Source organism: Macadamia integrifolia, unplaced genomic scaffold, assembly GCF_013358625.1.
Source record: "Macadamia integrifolia cultivar HAES 741 unplaced genomic scaffold, SCU_Mint_v3 scaffold746, whole genome shotgun sequence".
Classification (NCBI taxonomy): domain Eukaryota; kingdom Viridiplantae; phylum Streptophyta; class Magnoliopsida; order Proteales; family Proteaceae; genus Macadamia; species Macadamia integrifolia.
In genome coordinates, this window is record NW_024870530.1 from 123,037 (window position 1) to 141,394 (window position 18,358).

General features: G+C 39.1%; 1 protein-coding gene across 9 annotated transcripts; it reads right to left on the minus strand.

The window, feature by feature from the left end:
• Positions 1 to 424: 424 nt before the first annotated feature.
• On the minus strand, positions 425 to 17,713 carry LOC122069875 (pentatricopeptide repeat-containing protein At1g63400-like). Of its 9 annotated transcripts, XM_042633963.1 has the most exons (6): positions 16,954 to 17,712; positions 14,618 to 16,771; positions 13,611 to 13,866; positions 8,868 to 9,014; positions 8,270 to 8,343; positions 425 to 618 (listed from the first exon to the last, which is right to left on the minus strand). In XM_042633963.1, exon 2 carries the CDS (start codon positions 16,670 to 16,672, stop codon positions 14,753 to 14,755), a length of 1,920 nt encoding a protein of 639 aa, XP_042489897.1. In that variant the 5' UTR covers positions 16,673 to 16,771; positions 16,954 to 17,712; the 3' UTR covers positions 425 to 618; positions 8,270 to 8,343; positions 8,868 to 9,014; positions 13,611 to 13,866; positions 14,618 to 14,752. The 9 variants fall into 9 exon arrangements, with proteins under 9 accessions (XP_042489897.1, XP_042489899.1, XP_042489898.1 ...); XM_042633965.1 differs by lacking the exon at positions 8,270 to 8,343 and having other exon boundaries at positions 8,868 to 8,981; XM_042633964.1 differs by having other exon boundaries at positions 8,270 to 8,981.
• Between the last annotated feature and the right edge of the window lie 645 nt (positions 17,714 to 18,358).

The window sequence follows — 18,358 nt, forward strand, 5'->3', positions numbered from 1 at the left end:
AAGACATAAGAAACAACCTAAGGCATTGGACACTCTTTGTGTGACTGTTGGGCCGTCAAAACACAAAACAGAGATCACCCGGCAACTGCCGGATTGAAGCGACAACTACCGTTTGATCTCTATGATCAGGTTTTTTTTATTAGCGAATGGTAACAGAGACCATCCGGCAATAACCGGACATAGTTGTCACGGCATCAAATCGATCCAAGGCGATGGAGGGGTGGCTAATCGATTTGGCGATGAATCGCCCATTATGGTGTTGCCATGGCAGTCAAATCACCCATGTGAAATTTTTTATTTTTCCTATTTTCTAAAATTACTTAGTATGCTACATTTTTATTTTTCCTATTTTTTAAAGTTATTTAGCATGCTACAAGCCTACAATATATACCTTATAACATATAAAACCAACATTAAGCAACATCAAATCATCAAAAAATCAACATAGCCATATTATGTCATCAAAAATCAACATGAATTATTGACTTATACAATTATACATCAAGTCATCACTCATCAAGTCATAAAAAATCAACATGTACATCACATAAAACTAAAAGGTAAAAGGCTAACTTGTGAATGAAGCTTGAAAGCAATGATTGGAAGTGAGTGAGCAACCTGAACAAAGTAAAAGGTATATATATATAAATATATCATATATGAATCAGAGATATATATTTGGAAATCTAAGAATAGATCAAATGATAAGATAAGTGGCCAACATGTTAAGCTATTAATGACTTACTGAAGCAATGAAGCTTGATAGCAAATGAACTCAACATAAAATAAAAAAAGAAAACTTAACTAATCATCCAAGTTCAAAGTTCAAGTTTAAAGTTTAAAACTTAATCAATACATAAAATCCAAACACTCAAACAGTCAAACACAAATAACTTAATCATCCAACAAATCAGCAAATGGCAAATTCCCTTGTTATCCACTAGAAGCATTTGCATTTTCACCAAAGTTATCTATGACATCCAAGTCATCATTCAAATTATCCTCTTCTTCCAAAACTTCTTCCCCATCTGATCCTGATGACTCCCCAACAGCCCTTCCTCTTCCACGGCGTGTGTAGCACATATTTCCTCTAGAGGTTGATTGAGCTCTCCTGGGTCGATTGGACCCCTCCATTGTTGCCCCCATTGCTCTACCAGCAACGCCCCATATGAGAGATCAGCATCGGGATGGACTACATCATCCACTTGCTCACCAATCATCCACTCACTACTCCAATCCAGTTCTTCAAGCACCAGTGGATCATAATTTCTGTTATCGAGACGCCTTTGTTGAAACCTTTCTTCTAGGCGGCGATTGTATTGAACATAGACTAGATCATTCAAACATTAATGTTCCAGCCTATTCCTCTTCTTGGTATGAATCTGAATTCATAAACAATAGAAAACAACAAACAAAGTTATTGTTCTAAAAATAAAAAGTCTAAAATATGAAATAGATGTAATACCTAGCTATTTACAAACTCAAATGTGTTTCAGTTGCGCTCACAACCAGAAGTGGAGCAACAAATCCCTAAAATGTGTCTTGCAACCTTTGAAAGCTTAAAAGCATGACCTCCAAATGAACCCCACCAAGTCAACAATGTGATTATCAACTCTCTTTTTTTCTTTCACTAGTCTAAACCGGTTCTCTATAGTAGTCTGAGTACTACCTTTAAAATGCCTCTCACCAACCACTTGCTCAGGAGTCCGTCTAACATGAGCATCCATGGGGCCCCTTACTTGTGGCTGAATGACTACTTTCTTTTTCTTAACAGTTGTCACAGAGCTAAAAATAAGTCTAGAGGTTATAGTAGGAGTCCTACTAGACTGTCTTTGACCTTCAACTTCTATATCAACATCCACATCAGCATCAACATCAACATCAACATCATCATCATCATCCAAAATGTCTTGCATCATATTCTTCTTATTGCGCATAAGAGCTGCATTCATCGTTTTAGCAATCGCTACAGTTGTCTTGGTACACTTAGCAACATCTCCATATCCACCCACCAAATGTTGCTTTAACCTTTTAATTCCACACCTGAGGTTTTTTCCACAAAGAGTGCATTTAACAAGGTTTTTGTCTGAAAGGTCAAGCCAATACCCATACTTCCACCCAGGGTCATTTGATTTGGCCTTCCTGGTTGGGTCTTTGGACGGATCATATGTAGCCGTGCTTATATTATCACCCCCACTACTACCACCAACAATAACATCTATTATGAACTCCTACTGTCCTACAAGTTACAAAACAGAGAAGGCATTAACCAATACAATTAAGGCATTAACTAATTCTATTTTATAACCACAAGCATTGGTTGCATTGTAAGAATCTAGAGATATAAAAGCTTTATAAAATAGAGTCACAGATAACAGAGTATATTAGTTAACCAATACAATTAAAGCATTAATTAATTCTATTTTTATGCTGTAATTGAACAGAGAAGAAAGAAGGAATAGACTCATAGAGATGGAGAGAACTAGAGTACTAGACGACTAGAGAAGAACTAAAGAAGAAGAAAGAGAAATAGAAGCAGAGAAAAAGAAGAATCAGAAGCAGAACTGCAGAAGATGAACAAGGAAGAGAGGAGTGAAGAAGAGAAGAGAACCAGAGGTTGCAGAGAATAACCGGAGTAGAGAATAAGAGGAGAGCTGGAGAAAAGAAAAGAACTGGAGCAGAGAAGAAGAAGATCAGAAGGAGGAGAAAGATCGAAGAAGTTGCAGACTCACAAGTGGGGCCCTTACCTGGTTGGCTGCTGCTGGTTGTTGTCGCTCTTGCTACCGGAGGAGAAGATGTCACAGGCGATGGCTTCTGATCGTTGGTTGTTGTTGCTCTTGCTGCCGAAGAAGGAGAAGACGTCACAGGCGGTGGCTGCTGGTTGTTGGTTACTGGTTGTTGTCACTCTTGCTGCCGGAGGAGAAGACGTTGCAATCGATAGCTGTCACACCCCGTTCACACAGAACCGGACCGATGACCGAGTTAACTACGGTTAACCCAAACCTACCAGGATCATCTGATACAGTACCCCACCACAGCATACCCACATCTAAGATAAGTGTTCAAAAGTTCAGCGGAAGACTTAAATTACCTGTAACTATCCCCAATATACTTGATACCCAAATTGTAGTATATGGATAAGTACATGTGGGCCCGCACGCATGATATTTACACAAAAAGAATAACAATTTACGTATCAAGTACACAAAAGGGGAGGTCATCAAAAAAATCAAAAAAATCAAAAAGCGAAATCCTGTACGGTATCATTACTGCGGTCCCGCAACACAGCCCTCGCACATGCAATCAACACCGTGCTCATACTCCTCACGGACCTACCAATCCTCAACAGGAAACTCGACTGTGGAGCCCGACTCCTGATCTTCAGGCGGGTGACCTGCAAAATCATCTAAAAGAGGTGTACACGTGGGATGAGCTCACTAGCTCAGTAAGTGAAAAGAAAGACCACACAAACATTCACATCCATATGCACTATATGTTACGCAATTCATTTTAAATCTTATCCACCTAAACAACATTACTAAATCTTAGGTTATGTGCTACTCACAACCACAGTGTGCGTATGCCCCGGGTACGAGTTGCGAACTCCATCCCGCGATATGCCCATAGAGTTGTCGAAGAAGGCCCACCATGAGTACTCAGAAAAGTAAAGCATGCCGACTACCGGCTCTCAACATAAAAGTAAATGACAGAAATGTAAAGGTGCCGACCCCGGCAATTTAAAAGCAATACAATTGGCCCTCTTGAATATACCATTGAGGTTGTCGACTGTCCTAATGACCCGTCGGGCGTATGTCTAACGGCCACAGTGACCCGACAACCGCGACCACTGCTTCCCCCAAGTGATAACCTAACACCTCAACCCCTGTTAGGAAGGGCCGTAGCACAGGGAATGATAATCCTAAACCGCATGCTCCTATATGACAAAGTACGATTGCATAGTGTCACTGCGTCCCATACCACGGGCCACTAATGCACTCGTTTCCAAACCGACTACGGCGTCTAGTCTAATAATGCATCATGCACAGTAATCTAACTATTCATCACATAAGTACATCAATCATTTAGCATTGAGAATGTAAAGCACAACACACATCATAAATCATTTGTTTAGAATGCACAAGAAATGCGTGCGAATGGCATACGAGGATGACTAATCAACACATAATTTGCATAATGACATGGTTAGTCTAGATACAATTTAATGATGCAAAAACAAGCTTAAAATAAAGTCAAATGTCCTCTCCCCACTTACTTGTTGGGTACAAAAGCTCACGTTCGGTACGAGTGAGATCCGGCGTGAGAAATGTAAATTCTAGTGGAACCTATCATAAGCGAATGAGGTTAGCATTTCACCACCTTGGGGTCAAAACTAACAAGGTTTGATGTTTAAATCATGTTTAAAATCATAAAAGAAGGTTGCCTGCCCGTTTTGGGCCCATTCGGGCTCAAAAATCCGACTGGTGGGCCAACAGGTGGGCCAGACAGACAACTTGTCTTCGCCCGCCGGTCCAACAGGCGGGCTATCTAACCGGTAGGCCCCCTCAGGTGGGCGGGTTCCCCCGCCGATCTTCACCTGCCTATTAGAATTTAGGTTCTTCCCCAACAGGAGGACGGCTTCGCCTGCCGGTCTTCGCCCACCTGTGGGGACGAAAATTGGTTTTCTCCTTTGAAACGCTCCTCAATCTTGGGAAAACCAAATGGGGCTGTTCCAATCACATTTTTCACACATCTAAGGTCTTATAAGATGATTCTAACCTAGATCTAAATTAAATTTAAGGATTGAAAAACAACCTTACCTTCTTTACTCAAGAACTCTTCCAAAACCCCAAAATCACCTCTTAACTCAAGAAATCACCAATGCTTCTCAAATCTTGTAAACACTTCTTTAAACCTTCAAAAACAACACATAGACCATCTATTAAACCTTAGATTCATCATCTCAAGTGGGATTAACAAGATCTCAAGGAACTCTACCCAAATCAAAGGTTTCACTTGAGGTTTTGCGAAAGTTTAAGAAGTATAGCCTTCGCTCACCTCAAATCGTAGGTCTCGTGTTGGGGATCACCTTTCATTGCCAGAATGAGAAGACCAAACCTCGGCGTCGCTTAAAATCATTTCTTCCTCCTTTTCTTTTCCTTTCTTCTTCTTCGTTCTCTTTTTCTTCCTTTCTTTTCTCTCTTCTTTACTTTTCTCACCCACTCTCTAATGCATTAAATGAGAACAAGGAAAAACACAATAAGTACTATTTATACTAGAGAATATCTAGTAACCACATGGGTGGGTCACACTGGTGGGCGGGTTCGCCTGCCTGTGACCGCCCACCTATTGGTCAAAACTTAGCCAAACAATTGAGATTTCGATAGAATTCAACTCTCGGCATGTATCTCACTATCGACACAAGATATATAATACGTATACACTTTAGAATACGGCTACATACCAGCATTACCCATACATGGCCTTATGATACGTGCATGTACACGACTTAGGTACACCCGTCTCCTTTGGCACTGACTCGGACTGGTCTGGCCAACCTGTGTTCAAAGTCACCCTCATCATGATCCATAGGGAACCCGCCTTAACCCTCTCTGGTTCGGGTCCTGTATGGTTAAACCGAGTCAACCGTGTAAGTAAACCAGGTTTTAAAAGTAGGGTATCACAATAGCTACTGGCTGCTGGTTGTTGTCACTCTTGCTGCCAGAGAAGGAGAAGAAGAAGTTGCAGGCGGTGGCTGCTGGCTTCGAGGGTTTTGTTCTCTTCGAGCTCGAGGGTTTTTTTGGTTCTTTTGATAATTTGTATTTGAGAAATTGAGGGAATAAGTCAGGCCTCAAGGATTTTCCTTTTATGCTGCCAATTAAAATATAACAAACAAAATATTGTTAGTAAGTACCAAAAAAAAAAAAAAAAAACCAATACAGAAAATCGACTGCCTAGTGAATCAGGCGTGATCTAGCGTCCATAGCGGCGCTATGTCGACATCTATCAGCCAATGGCGACCGCCATTTGTGAGTCACGTAAATCGTAGGACTGCCATGACCTCCTTTTTCCACCGAGACGCCAAATCGTCACCTAAGCGACGCTATGACAACTATGTTACAGGATGGAACCGGCAACTGTCAGATTTATCCGAAAATTGAACCGTTTTGCCGAATCAATTCCGGATCAAATGGTCCTCTCTGATTTAGCCTACAGCGGGCATCCGACAATTACCGGATGGAAATGGCAACTGCCAGTTCATCTCTAAACACCCCCAACAGCTATATTTTGAGTCTAACAGCTACTTTTGTATAATTGGACTTGGAAGCGGCAATTTTCGGTTAGAAGCGGTAACTGCCGATTGAGAAAATTTCTATCCGTTGAGATTATTCTCCTTCCAAGTTGGGTGATTTTGTTACCCTAATTAAGCCTAGCCTCTGCCTATATAAATACCCAACTGATGACTTTAATAATTAACAATTAAGAAAGCTCTTAGCAATCATATCAAAGTCACTTGTGAGGATCAACCATTATTTTATTGAGTTCACGTACTGAAGTCAAACATGTTCTTCAAGAACTCAAAATTGTAGTAAAGTCTCCTTCACCTCTCTATACTCAAGGGAGACTACAAAAGGTGCATTCAATCATTCACTTTGCATATTCATTTTACACGCACCGCACGAGGTAAACTCGAACAATTCTATTCCACTTATTTAAATTGTTACTTTTACATTTTCCTAGATTGTAATTAGGATTGTGTAAGGATCCTCTTATCCTTAAAAGAGTTAGGTGTCTCTCCACCGTTAAACGGGATTGTAAAAGGTGCCTCTCTGCCTTAAAGGAGATTGTAAGGATACCCTTGTCCTAAACAAGATTTTGTAAAGGTTTTCTTCCCTACCTACTGTACTGAAAGGGAGAGCTAGTGGAACTTGTAGGGAGTGGATTAGACTCAAGTTGAGTCGAACCACTATAAATCTTGGTGTAGTGTGATTGTTTGTTTTTATTCCGCATTTCTTTTTACAATCACACTTGGGGAATTCGAAAAGATTTTAAATTTCACTAGTATAACTTATTCACCCCCCTCTAGTTTATTTCATTTGGAATTTAACATTGAACAGTTGATGGTCATGATTTTAAAACAAGTCTTCCGTAGTATAAATTTTGATGATGGTGAGGATTATGTCAAGGTTTATTTAAAATATATGGATTATATGGATGCAGTTTCGGTTCATTACTCTAAAAGTAAGTGATCATGTGATTGAGTGACGACCCTTATGCCTAGGGTGGGTTTGGGGGCGTTACACTTATAATTTGTGGTAGTGAATAGAGATGTGTTTATAAGTCATGGTGATGTTTATAATTTGTGGTGAAGACTAGTTAAGTTTAGATTACATTGATGTGTTTAAGGAATCTTTTAGAGTTGTAATTTCACTTTATTATAAATAAAGCATACTACCCTACGGTTAAAACAAGAACTCTAACCATGGGCTCTTCTTTTCTCCCCAACATTAGCTCTCTCCCCTTCTTCCCATTGCTACTTCTTGTCTTTTTCTTCTTCTACTTTGATACTGATTATTCAGCTTTGATTTGTCACACAAGAAATCAGTACATCAAAACAGAGTCAAGTTCTTGGTTTGCTATAATAGATCAAGGCTGCCTGTAAGCACTAAAGTACTATTGCAAATCCCTACTAAACGATCAGATAACTTCGTCCACCACAAGATATGAATGACAAAAGCCTCACCCTATGTATATCATTCATATCGCAAGAATCTTCTGTCCGCAGTTACAGACTACTGCCATACATACTAAGTTACAAAATTTATATTTGAACTTCAATGTGAACCATGACGGTAACTATAGTTCTTCCTCATTGCTGCCAATGCTGATTTTCTGTCTCATTGGTCGGTATCCTTTCTCCCTGTTTCATGTTTAAAACTTCTCACTGTCCAGATGTAGTCTGGTTTTTCTATTGCTTTATGTAACTGTTTGTGCATTGCAGAATGTTCTTTTTTTTTTATTATTTATTAACAGATATTTTGTTCTAAATTATTGAATCAGGTCTGAAGAGACAGAAAGCAGATCGTAGATTGCAAAAATTAAGTCTTTTAAAGATTAGCCATGGGAGATGGATCCTATGTGTCAGTATTGGTGAAATATTTAAGTACTGTGTATTAGAGTTTGCGTCGACAGAGGATAATAATGAGACTCATACCATGGCAACAGGGAATATGGGTACTCTGAGTAGTAGAATTTGGTTAGGTCAAGTTACCTTTGTAGTCACCCAAGTCAGGACAGTGTCATGGAGCTCCTATGTTTTCTAATCATGTAAGGTCATCATTGAAGCTGCAATTTTCAAACATTAGTCGAGTCTCATTTTAGATTTGTAGCAAAAGTTTTTTTTTTTTTTTTTTTTTTTTTTTTTTTTTTTTTTTTTTTTTTTTTGTTTTAAATAAATAAATAAATAATCAATTACACAATCTAGAAAATAGCTGTGTTACCCAAACTCTGAGATTATTTGATGTGTGGCAGGTTTAATCATGAGGATAGAAGACAGCCAAGGGGAGAAAAGGAGTGAAATAAGGGAAATAATACCTTGAAGGTCTCATTATTAGCTCAATAAAGAATACCCCTATAGTCTTTATCATATTACCCTTAATTTATTTATATAGAAGAAAATCATGTCTTCAACATTTTAAATCATATGATTTCACAATGCATTCAAACAGTTGATTTCACAAACCCATGATTTCATTGATTTGGAATCTACCCCCAAACCCAAATCATGGATTTGGAATCTACCCCCAAATCCAAACTTATAATTTCTCCTTTCTAAAATAGGAAATTTCTAATGGAATCAAATATTTTACCTTCCATGTCGCATCATGAAGAATCTGATAATTTTGAGCAATTTTCCTCCGGAAATGCAGTTGCTCACAGCTCTCACCTCCAGAGCCTCCTTCTGCAGCTTTCTAAAATAATTCCTATGATGAACAAATCTCAAATCTTCAGACATCCTACAACAACAACAACAACAACAACAACAACAACAAAGCTTAGCCTTATCCCAACTAAATGGGGTCGGCTACATGGATCCGCAAGTAAATCTTCAGACATCCTCTTGATGTGAAAAAGGCACAAAACATTTAGTATGTATGGAAGTGAAATAAAATGACAAGAAATAAGGAACTGTAAGTTTTGTTGTAGGGAATCACACAACATCAGACAGGCATACAATCCCTCTTTTACATAACTAATCAACCCACATACCAAGACATCCCTCTTATACTGTTAATTGCTTCCAAACCTACCCACTTTCTATAAGAGCCTAAATACAAAATGGGATACTAGTTGACAAATTCATCAAATGATTTGGAATTATTTGGCTGAGAAAAATTTACAAATTAATCAGTCCAAAAACAGGAATTTGTTTTCTTTTCCCATTTGGCGAGTAACAAATTTTTCGGGCATAAAATTCAGGATCTTCATAGAGCTTTAGAGAAAGAGAGAACAAAAATATCACATTTCACGAATTTCATTCAAGTCCGCCAATTCTTCCATCTCCCAAGCATTTGATTTCTTGGCATACAAGGTCTATGAATCCGGAAGTCTCTCCGACCCCCACCCCCACCCCCCAGTTCCCATCTACTGTCCGTTTATCAGTTATCAATATTTATATCCCATTCTTCACCAATTGATACTTTCATTGAATGGAACAGTTAAGGATCGTGTGATTCTTTTGTTATGTTGGTTGTCAAAACCATTTTATCGTTTACTAAAAGGTAGGTTGGGCTAAGTATTCAATCAAGTTCAGCATGCACTTTGGGATGCCATTTTTTTTTTTGGGTTTCTAGATTGGGTCCTTTTTTTTTTTCTCGGGTACATGTTGTCTCATATTGGTTTATTTTAGGTGAAGAGTGCTTTTTTTTTCGCCACTCTTTCCTTCATGTTTTCAGGACTTTATGGGTTCAGAATAGGGGTATGTATTTTCCGCACAGATGGGAGGGGTTTCAGATCATTAGGATTTCTACAGGGCTTTTTTTTTTTTTTTTTTTTTTTTGGGGGGGAAGGGGGTGTGTTTGGGGTGGGGGTGGGTGAGAAGAGGAGGCTACATTATTAGATGTATGGTGTAGAATGTATACCTTATTTTATTACGGATGTTCATGGTTGGTTTCATTGTACATTTCACGTCTCTTTTTTATTAAATGAAGTCTTGATATCCTCTTTCAATCTCTTATATCACTTACACATTATTCAAAATTTGTATTAAGTCACATAGCTAAGAGGCTCACATTCTGCAACGATATATCATGAGATGAAATACTTACAATGCCCTTGAAATTCTGAAAGAAATGGCACATCATATCCCAATCAAACTTGGCCAGAAATGAGAAGTAAGAAAACAACTAACAAAAAACATTATAAATTATAGAGTATCAGGAAGAACTGCTTTCAGACCCCTGCACAGCAGGTTTTATAGAGGATGCCCTGGGTACCATGCCGAAACTAGCTTTTACATATCGACCACCTGATGATGCACAGAACATTAAGCTGGAACTGAAAAATACAACAGAAAATCGATCCCCAAGTATTCTCTGACTGGATTGCCTCTCTAGATGATTATTTTGACTGGTACACTTTATCGGAAGGGAGGAAATTAAAGCTTGAACGAACCAGGTTAATTGTTCCAGCCAAGGAATGGTGGAGGATGTATGAGCAGCAGCTACAACTTTGTGGCACAGAACCTACCATATGGGATGAGATGAACGAAAAGCTGAATCAAAATATCGTTCCCCCACATTCAGAGCTCGACTGCTCGACAAGCTAAATACCTTATAAAGAGTGAACTTTTGTTGCAGATTATATGGAGCATTTTGATGAGACCACCGCAGATAGTTGCTCCCATCTCGTTTGATGAGTAGTCCCTTCAGATCCAGTAGATGCAGTAGTAACCTCATACATGTTTGCTAATTATTAAAAAGAAAAAAAAAAGGGGTCTCCAACAACGTCCCTAAAATAGCACCGGAATCTTCAACAAATAGAGAACAAACTCCTGGTACATACCATCTCACAAAGAGATAACAAGATGAACAACCTCGGTAAGAAAGATCACATTCAACCACCAAGGGAGTAGAAGATGGCACCTGTGGAAGAAGGCACTCAAAGATAGCGACGGCGGCTGTAGGTGCTAGATAAGGAGGCGGAAAGCTGCGGCGAGAGGCGCTGTTGGTGGCGAGAGCTGCTGTCGACGGCAAGAGGCGCTGGCAGCGGCAGCTAGGGTAGAGTAATGAAGAAGAACGAAAATAAGAGGGAGAGAGAAAAGAGGATTTAGGGTTTCATGGCTCTAACCATGTAGATTTGGGAAATTGAGCTTATGTCACATAGAGACCAGCCCCTTTTTTATTTATAATGGTGAAAGGAATATTCTAGAATATTACAAGACCATAAAACCCTAATAAATTTAAGGACCTGTTTGGTTGGACTCTAGAATACCCATAAAACCCATTATTACAACAGTTATAAATACACGTAAAGGGCTTTGGTGGATTCAATAGTTGCCTGGTGGATTCTGGTGTACTTGGTGGAGTCCAAGAGTCTGCTTTGGTGGATTCCAAGCCTGAAGATCGGGTAGTCGATTCCTAATCTGGTTTTTTATCATTCTTCTATTTCTTCTCCATCAAATCAAGTCAGAACTTTATTTTTCTACCCTGCGGTTTACAATTCTATGATCAATTTTAGTTTCAGGCTGCTGTTAAATAGAACATCAATTCCCAACTTGAATGTCTTATTATGCCATCATTTACTGTTGATTTGCCTACTTGAATCCATAATTGAATCTGTTATCCTATTTCACCTCTATTTCTTTCAAATTCTGGCTTTGTTCTGAAACTGAATCATTCTTCTGCATTATCTGATCAATGTTTACTGATTCGTCATTAGTTTATTTCTGATATGAGCTCTGCATTTCATGTCAGTTCTACTGTTTTCTGGGTTACTATCAAGTTTCCTAGCTCCAGTAGGATTGCTCACATATCAGGAGTTCTAGCTGTTGGATTTCAATTAGACTTTGCTGGAATATTCCCCTTACTATACTAATCGACTAAAACTTTTGCCCAATCAGACCTGTTTGGCTTAAGATATTTGGTATTCATTAAATCTGGTTGCTCCTTAATTGCTACAATTTTGGGATCATTCAGGTTTCCTAAATCTATTAGATGATTAGACAAGCCCATTATTAAGCCTTGTTTCAGAATACTTTTGTCCAAAATTGTTCCAAGTTGGGCATGTGCTCCAGCTTGAGGGGTGTGTAAAGAAGTGTAGCACAGTATAGGGGGTATATATATGTAATTGAAATTTATAGCCAGAGACTTACGCGTAATTAATCATTACTCAAGGGTTACTGTAACTATAAAATTTTGAGAACTTATAAATACATGGCTTAGAGATCAAGTAGGGGATTATAAACCATATGGATCTGTTTTTTTTTTTTTCTCCTTTTTTCTTCCTTCTCCTTTCCCACATGTCCTCTTTGTTAGAGTTTATGTAATAAGAGTACTTAGGAACAAGTTTATTATGTTCTTGTCTCTTATTGTATTTTTTATTTTTCCCTTATACCTCCCTGGGGAGGTGTATGTAATTCTTTACATCTTGTTAGTGAAGTAATATATATGTGGTAGAGAATCTTTTCTCTATACACAACATTCCACTCTTCTCTCCTCTCTTCTTCTTCCTCTTCCTCCTCTTCCTCTTCCTCTTCCTTTTATTCCTCAACCTTCCATTCTCTTGTTCTCTACCCATCCTTATATTCTAACTCTCTTCTCTTGGATCTGTTCATGGTTTGCTATTGAATATTGTCTCTGATTTAGTAAACAGGAGTCATGTGCATCAAAATTTAAACATATTCACAGAATACAGTAATTACAGTTTTATTTTCTGTGTTAGTCTTCTACGAATTTTCCATGTCAATAAATTGGCCTATATAACTGACCAAACCAATTCTCTCAAAAATATTAGCTAAACTTCGCAATAATACTTCATTTTAATATTTTTATTTTTATGAAAGAATTCATTTGATCTCACATCATAACAAATTCTATGTATCTATTGAAAAAAAAAAAAAAAAAAAACGAAGATTCTATTTAAAGCTTGGTGCTGACAGGCCTAAAATTAAAACCCCAACCAGCCTTAGACAAAAAAACCAAAACAGGATGAGAAAAAAAAAACCATGTTAGAAACCCACAGACATAGTTGTCAAGCCATCGCTTAGGTGACCACCTTGGCATCCAAGCGCCTTGACAACTAGTGTCACCTAGGCAGGCGTCGTGGTCGACTTGGACACCTTGTCGGTGCCACCTTGCATCCAGGCCACCTCCTTGGTTTGCCTAGCCGCCATGACAACTATGCCCACAGAAATAAGGGACAACCTGTTGTGTTGCAGAATCAGATAAAGGCATCAAGTTTAATTCAATTTGGATTCCTAAACATACAGTTTCTTCCAAACAAATAGCCAAATTAAAAGAAACTTTGCCATATTTTTCCCACATTATATTGTGCACCAAAAAAATTCGATATCAATGAGAAAGAGAAGGTAATGTCAACTCTTGTAGACTAACCATATGCAATCTCCAACAACCAAGAGAAGATTGATGGCTGACTAATTTGATGATACTTTGCTCCCATATCAATAACATGCCTGAGGCACAGTTTTGGTAGTTGGGAAGACCAATTTGGAATGGCAGTCACTGCATTCAATCATGGCGCTCATTATTGCCTTGCTGCTCAAATTTTCACTAGTAGAGAACTATATGTACAACATATTTAGATGGCCAGATTGAAGCAGCTGAACAGCAAGACAGTCCCTCAAGCCATCTGACAAAAGGAGTACAAATATTAGAGCTTGCTCGGATGAAGGAACCCACCAAAAGAAAAGCACTTGTACGCAGCCGAGCCAGCTAGTAAACTCCATGTTACCATTCATTGAATATAAACTGTTGAAGATGTAACTATATCAATATACAAGAACTACTTCTTGCAAATATGCTCATTAGATACTAATATTATAAAAACACAGATTTTGAGAATGAAGTATTGAACGCAACCCACAGTTCAATTCAACGAATGTGACGAGGAAAATAATATATAAAATGAAACACAATTTCAAATTAAGAACCATCAGCAAGCACCAAAGAAATCAACACCAAAAATGAACCAAGAAGCAGTAACTAATTGACACATGGTTTCATTCTACAGTGTGCATTCAACCATCCACTACAAAAAGTGAAAAGGCAGGAAGAAAACTGCGACACTGCACCATCTAAGAGTTCAAACAATTTTTATCTTCTCATAAACTAAATAATCAAATCTGAAAAATCTCATATTGCATAAAAAAGGAAGGCGAGGAAACAGAGATATTGCCATGTCAGCAGCAAACTTAAGGATCCTCAATAGATTCATTAACCCAAACAACAAAATGGTCCAAAAGAAAATCCTCTAAAATTATCACCAACAGTTAACCTAAAATACAACTCCGAAGGAAGATTTGTCAAACTGAATTCAAGGACTAGAATGAAAGAATCAACACTGACAGCCAAATTCAAATACCAGAGGTGCTAGAATTCACCTGTTGCCAGATGACGATATCGCCAGTTAGATTAAATGAATTCGTCCAATGAAACAGGATGGCAAACACAGATTTTCTCTTCTCCAACAATTGGTTGCAGCCTCCTCACGTAAAACATTCATTAGGCCAACACAACTACCGATCTTTCTCCTCTTTCCCACATATGATTGGGAGCAAAGAAGAGAAGTTCTCAAGCTGGTTAAATCTAGCAACATTCTCCAGGAAAAGAGTAACTGCAATAGTAGGATAAAGAAATTTCTTTACAACAAACTCATAAAGCACCTTAACTGCTTCACTGATCTCCCCTTTGTTGCAAAATCCATGCAAAATGAATTTGTAGGTGACAACAGTTGGGCAAATATCCTTTTCCACCATCATTCTAAGAACCCTTTTTGCATCAGTTAACTGTCCATTCTTGCAGTACACGTTTAGAATGGTAGAATATGTCACAGCATCAGCTGCAATCCCTTTCTCACCCATGTATCGAAGTAATATTTCTGCATCCTGAGGTCTTCCTGCTTTAGACATTGCATCTATGATTGGATTATATGTGATTACATTGCACTTTTGTTTTCCGCAGGTCATTTCCTCAACCAGATCCACAGCCCCCTCCAGATTACCAGCTCTACATAAACCATTCAACAATGTGTTGTAAGTTACAACATTTGGTTCAAGACCCTGAGCTTCCATATCCTGCAGCAATTCTTTTGCATCCTTGACCTGCAAGTTCTTGCAAAAACCATCGATCAAGGTGTTATAAGTAATGACATCAGGTTTGACACTTCTGCTCGTGATTTCTTGGAAGAGCATTCTAGCTGCCTCCAATTTTCCAATTTCACAGAATCCTTTAATTAATACGTTGTAAGCAACAATGTTATTTCCAAGTCCTCTTTCCTTCATGCCAGAGAAAATTTGGCATGCATCCTCTACTCTCCTCGCTTTGCAAAGGCCATCAATCAAAGTAGTGTATGCAAACTCATTAGGTTCTAAACCCTGTTGAATCATCAGATCCAAAAACCTCAAAGCCTTTTGTATATGCCCCTCTTTACAGAGTCCACTCATGACCCCTGTGCAAGTAATGACATTAGGACTGATACCATGGCCCAGCATTTCAAGAAGGATCTCAGTAGCTTCTTGCCAATACCCTTCAATGCATAGCCCATGAATCAACGTTGTATAAGTTCTAACATTCGGAGATAAACCATTCTCTGACATCTCATAGTAAAGCTTCATGGCTTCACCCAATAACTTCTCCTTACATAATCCATCTACGAGTGAGGTGTATGTTACTACATTCAGTATGAGACCCAGCTTACCCATCTTATTAAAAAGCGTTCTTGCCACTTTAATCCCACCTTCCGTACACAAACCGGCTAAAACCGTGTTATACGTAGTCAGAGTTGGTCTCAAACCAAATCGCAGCATTTCTCTGAGCAATTCCAAGCCAGCTTCTGATCTTTTCAAGCCACAAAGAGAAGTAATAAGGATTGAATAGGTCCGACCATTGGGACTCGGTGCTTTTTCTCTCATTTGTTGGAGAATTTGTCGGGCTTCACTAATTCTACTCTCCTTGCATAACCCCTTGATCAAGGTATTATAGGTAATGACTGTAGGTATATAACAACAAGCCTGAATTTCGTCGAGCACCTGGTGGGCAACATCACTCTGATGTGTTTCACAGTAACAGTTCATGATTATGTTCAATGTCACTAAATCTGGCGAAACTCTGCAATTCCTAATGAAACTATACGTAGACAAACAAGCTTCAAATCTGCTAGCTTTAACCAAAGAAGATAAAACCATATTACAAGAAGTAACAGAGGGCTTGAAGCTTGCCTCCAGTGACTTGCGAAGTAGAGAGATGGCTTCATCAATCTTGCCGGATTTACAGTAGGATACAATGGCATTGTCAGTGTCTATACCTCCAAGTTCGTCAAAGAAATTCGACCGCAGAGAAACAGAACAACAGGAACGCGGCTGGCTTTGATTTCGACATCTATGAGATGCCGTTGATATAGTAACAAAGTACCTTCCGGTTAAAGCCATGATTTTCATTTTTATTATCAGAATAAAACGAAAATTTCATAACTGGACTCCTCTAAACCCCCCGCACGGACGACTTCCGTATCTTGCAAGCCGCAACGCATCAATGCCCTGGCGAGGTATAAGGTATTCAAACTGTCAGTAAATGGCCTTCTGCTCCCGGAATGACTCAAAACCAATCAACCCGAATAAACAGAACTTGAGGGACCAAAAAAAAAAAGAGATTTGAACTTTAGAAAATTCGCACTCCGTGAGCATAATACATCTAGAGAGGGCGGAGAGAAGAAACTCACCGAAACTGCATGTCTTAGCCCGTCAGATCGCTCAAAACGCAAAAGAGAGACTCGAGGAATTGCAGGTTCTGCCCCTTATTGGTCGCTCAAGAAGCTCTGCAAATGGCTCCCCACTGAACTGGAGTGGCAAGAGAAGCAGGGGACGAGGTGAGGAGACGGACTTGAGCTTCAAGGATGTGTTTGGTTACATAAATATGTGGAGTTTTTTAAAATGGTCTGCTTACACTTTAAAAGGCGATTATGGGTTGACCGTTGACGGATGAATCCACTAGAATCACATTTTAAAACTAAAAACTGATTCTTGGGGAGGTTTTATCTAAATAGATAATCTCAAAGTTGAAACACCTAAATCCAAGATCCATATAAATAGTAAGAATCATCTAGAATCACACCGAACTAATGCCTATTGGGCTCCCAAAACTTCCTCCTTTCCATTCGATACGTACAAGCTCTTCATCATCTTCCCCAAGCTTCTGATTTTACTTGCAGAGCGTTTCTTGAGGACAAAGCCCTACATTTCACCCAAGATTTGACCTGCTACCAAGATTAACATTATCGGTCTTCTTCTTCTCTGACCCATTTGATTACTGAGAGAGCGAAAGTTTGGGCAAATGACCTTACCTTCTGTTGCGGCGAGAAATCATCCTAAGTTGTTCGTGGAACTTGCATAGAGGAGAAACACAAGAGAGTAAACAATGGTCTGATCTGATGTCTAAGTCAGATATATTTGCAAACAGAAATTCTAGTAAGAATGGAAAAAGTGTCGATCCCCTTAAAGGGTGGCTTACTTGGGTATTTATAGCTGAGGAATGACGACAAGAGAGAGAGAGAGAGAGAGTCTCAATTTGGTATGTTTCCTAGCCCCGGTAAGAGTCCATAAGTAGTGAGTCATATGAGGAGAGTGAATCAGGAAGACATCCCAACTATGAAAGCTCCACACATCTCGCGTATCTTGGGAGATATCCTTCCGAGGGAGGACTCAAGGCTTATTAAGAATCCTTTCCTAATTAGGATAGGTCTAGTATTTCTTGGAAGTTACGTACTGGATTAGGAGAAGGGGTGCATTCCTTTAAGGAATCCCGCACTCATCGAGCGCCGAGCAGCCTGGATTTAGTAGCTTGGTTGCCAACCCACCTATCCGCATGACCTGGGTTTGGTAACGATTGTTAAGCCACCCATCTTGAGTGCCTGATGCTGCATCATTTGTTGTTGTTCTTGTGCTGGTCTTGGGTCTTCAGGATGGCCGCTCAATCGTGGCTCTAATATTATCTCGCGCTACCAGTAGTAGTTAAGACATGGTGTGGCTACCCATGTGCCATCGCTCTTCTTGCACTATTGTAGGCTATTCGTGTGGTAACTAGTCCCATCCCTTATGTCAATCGCCAAACCATATCCGAACTAGGTA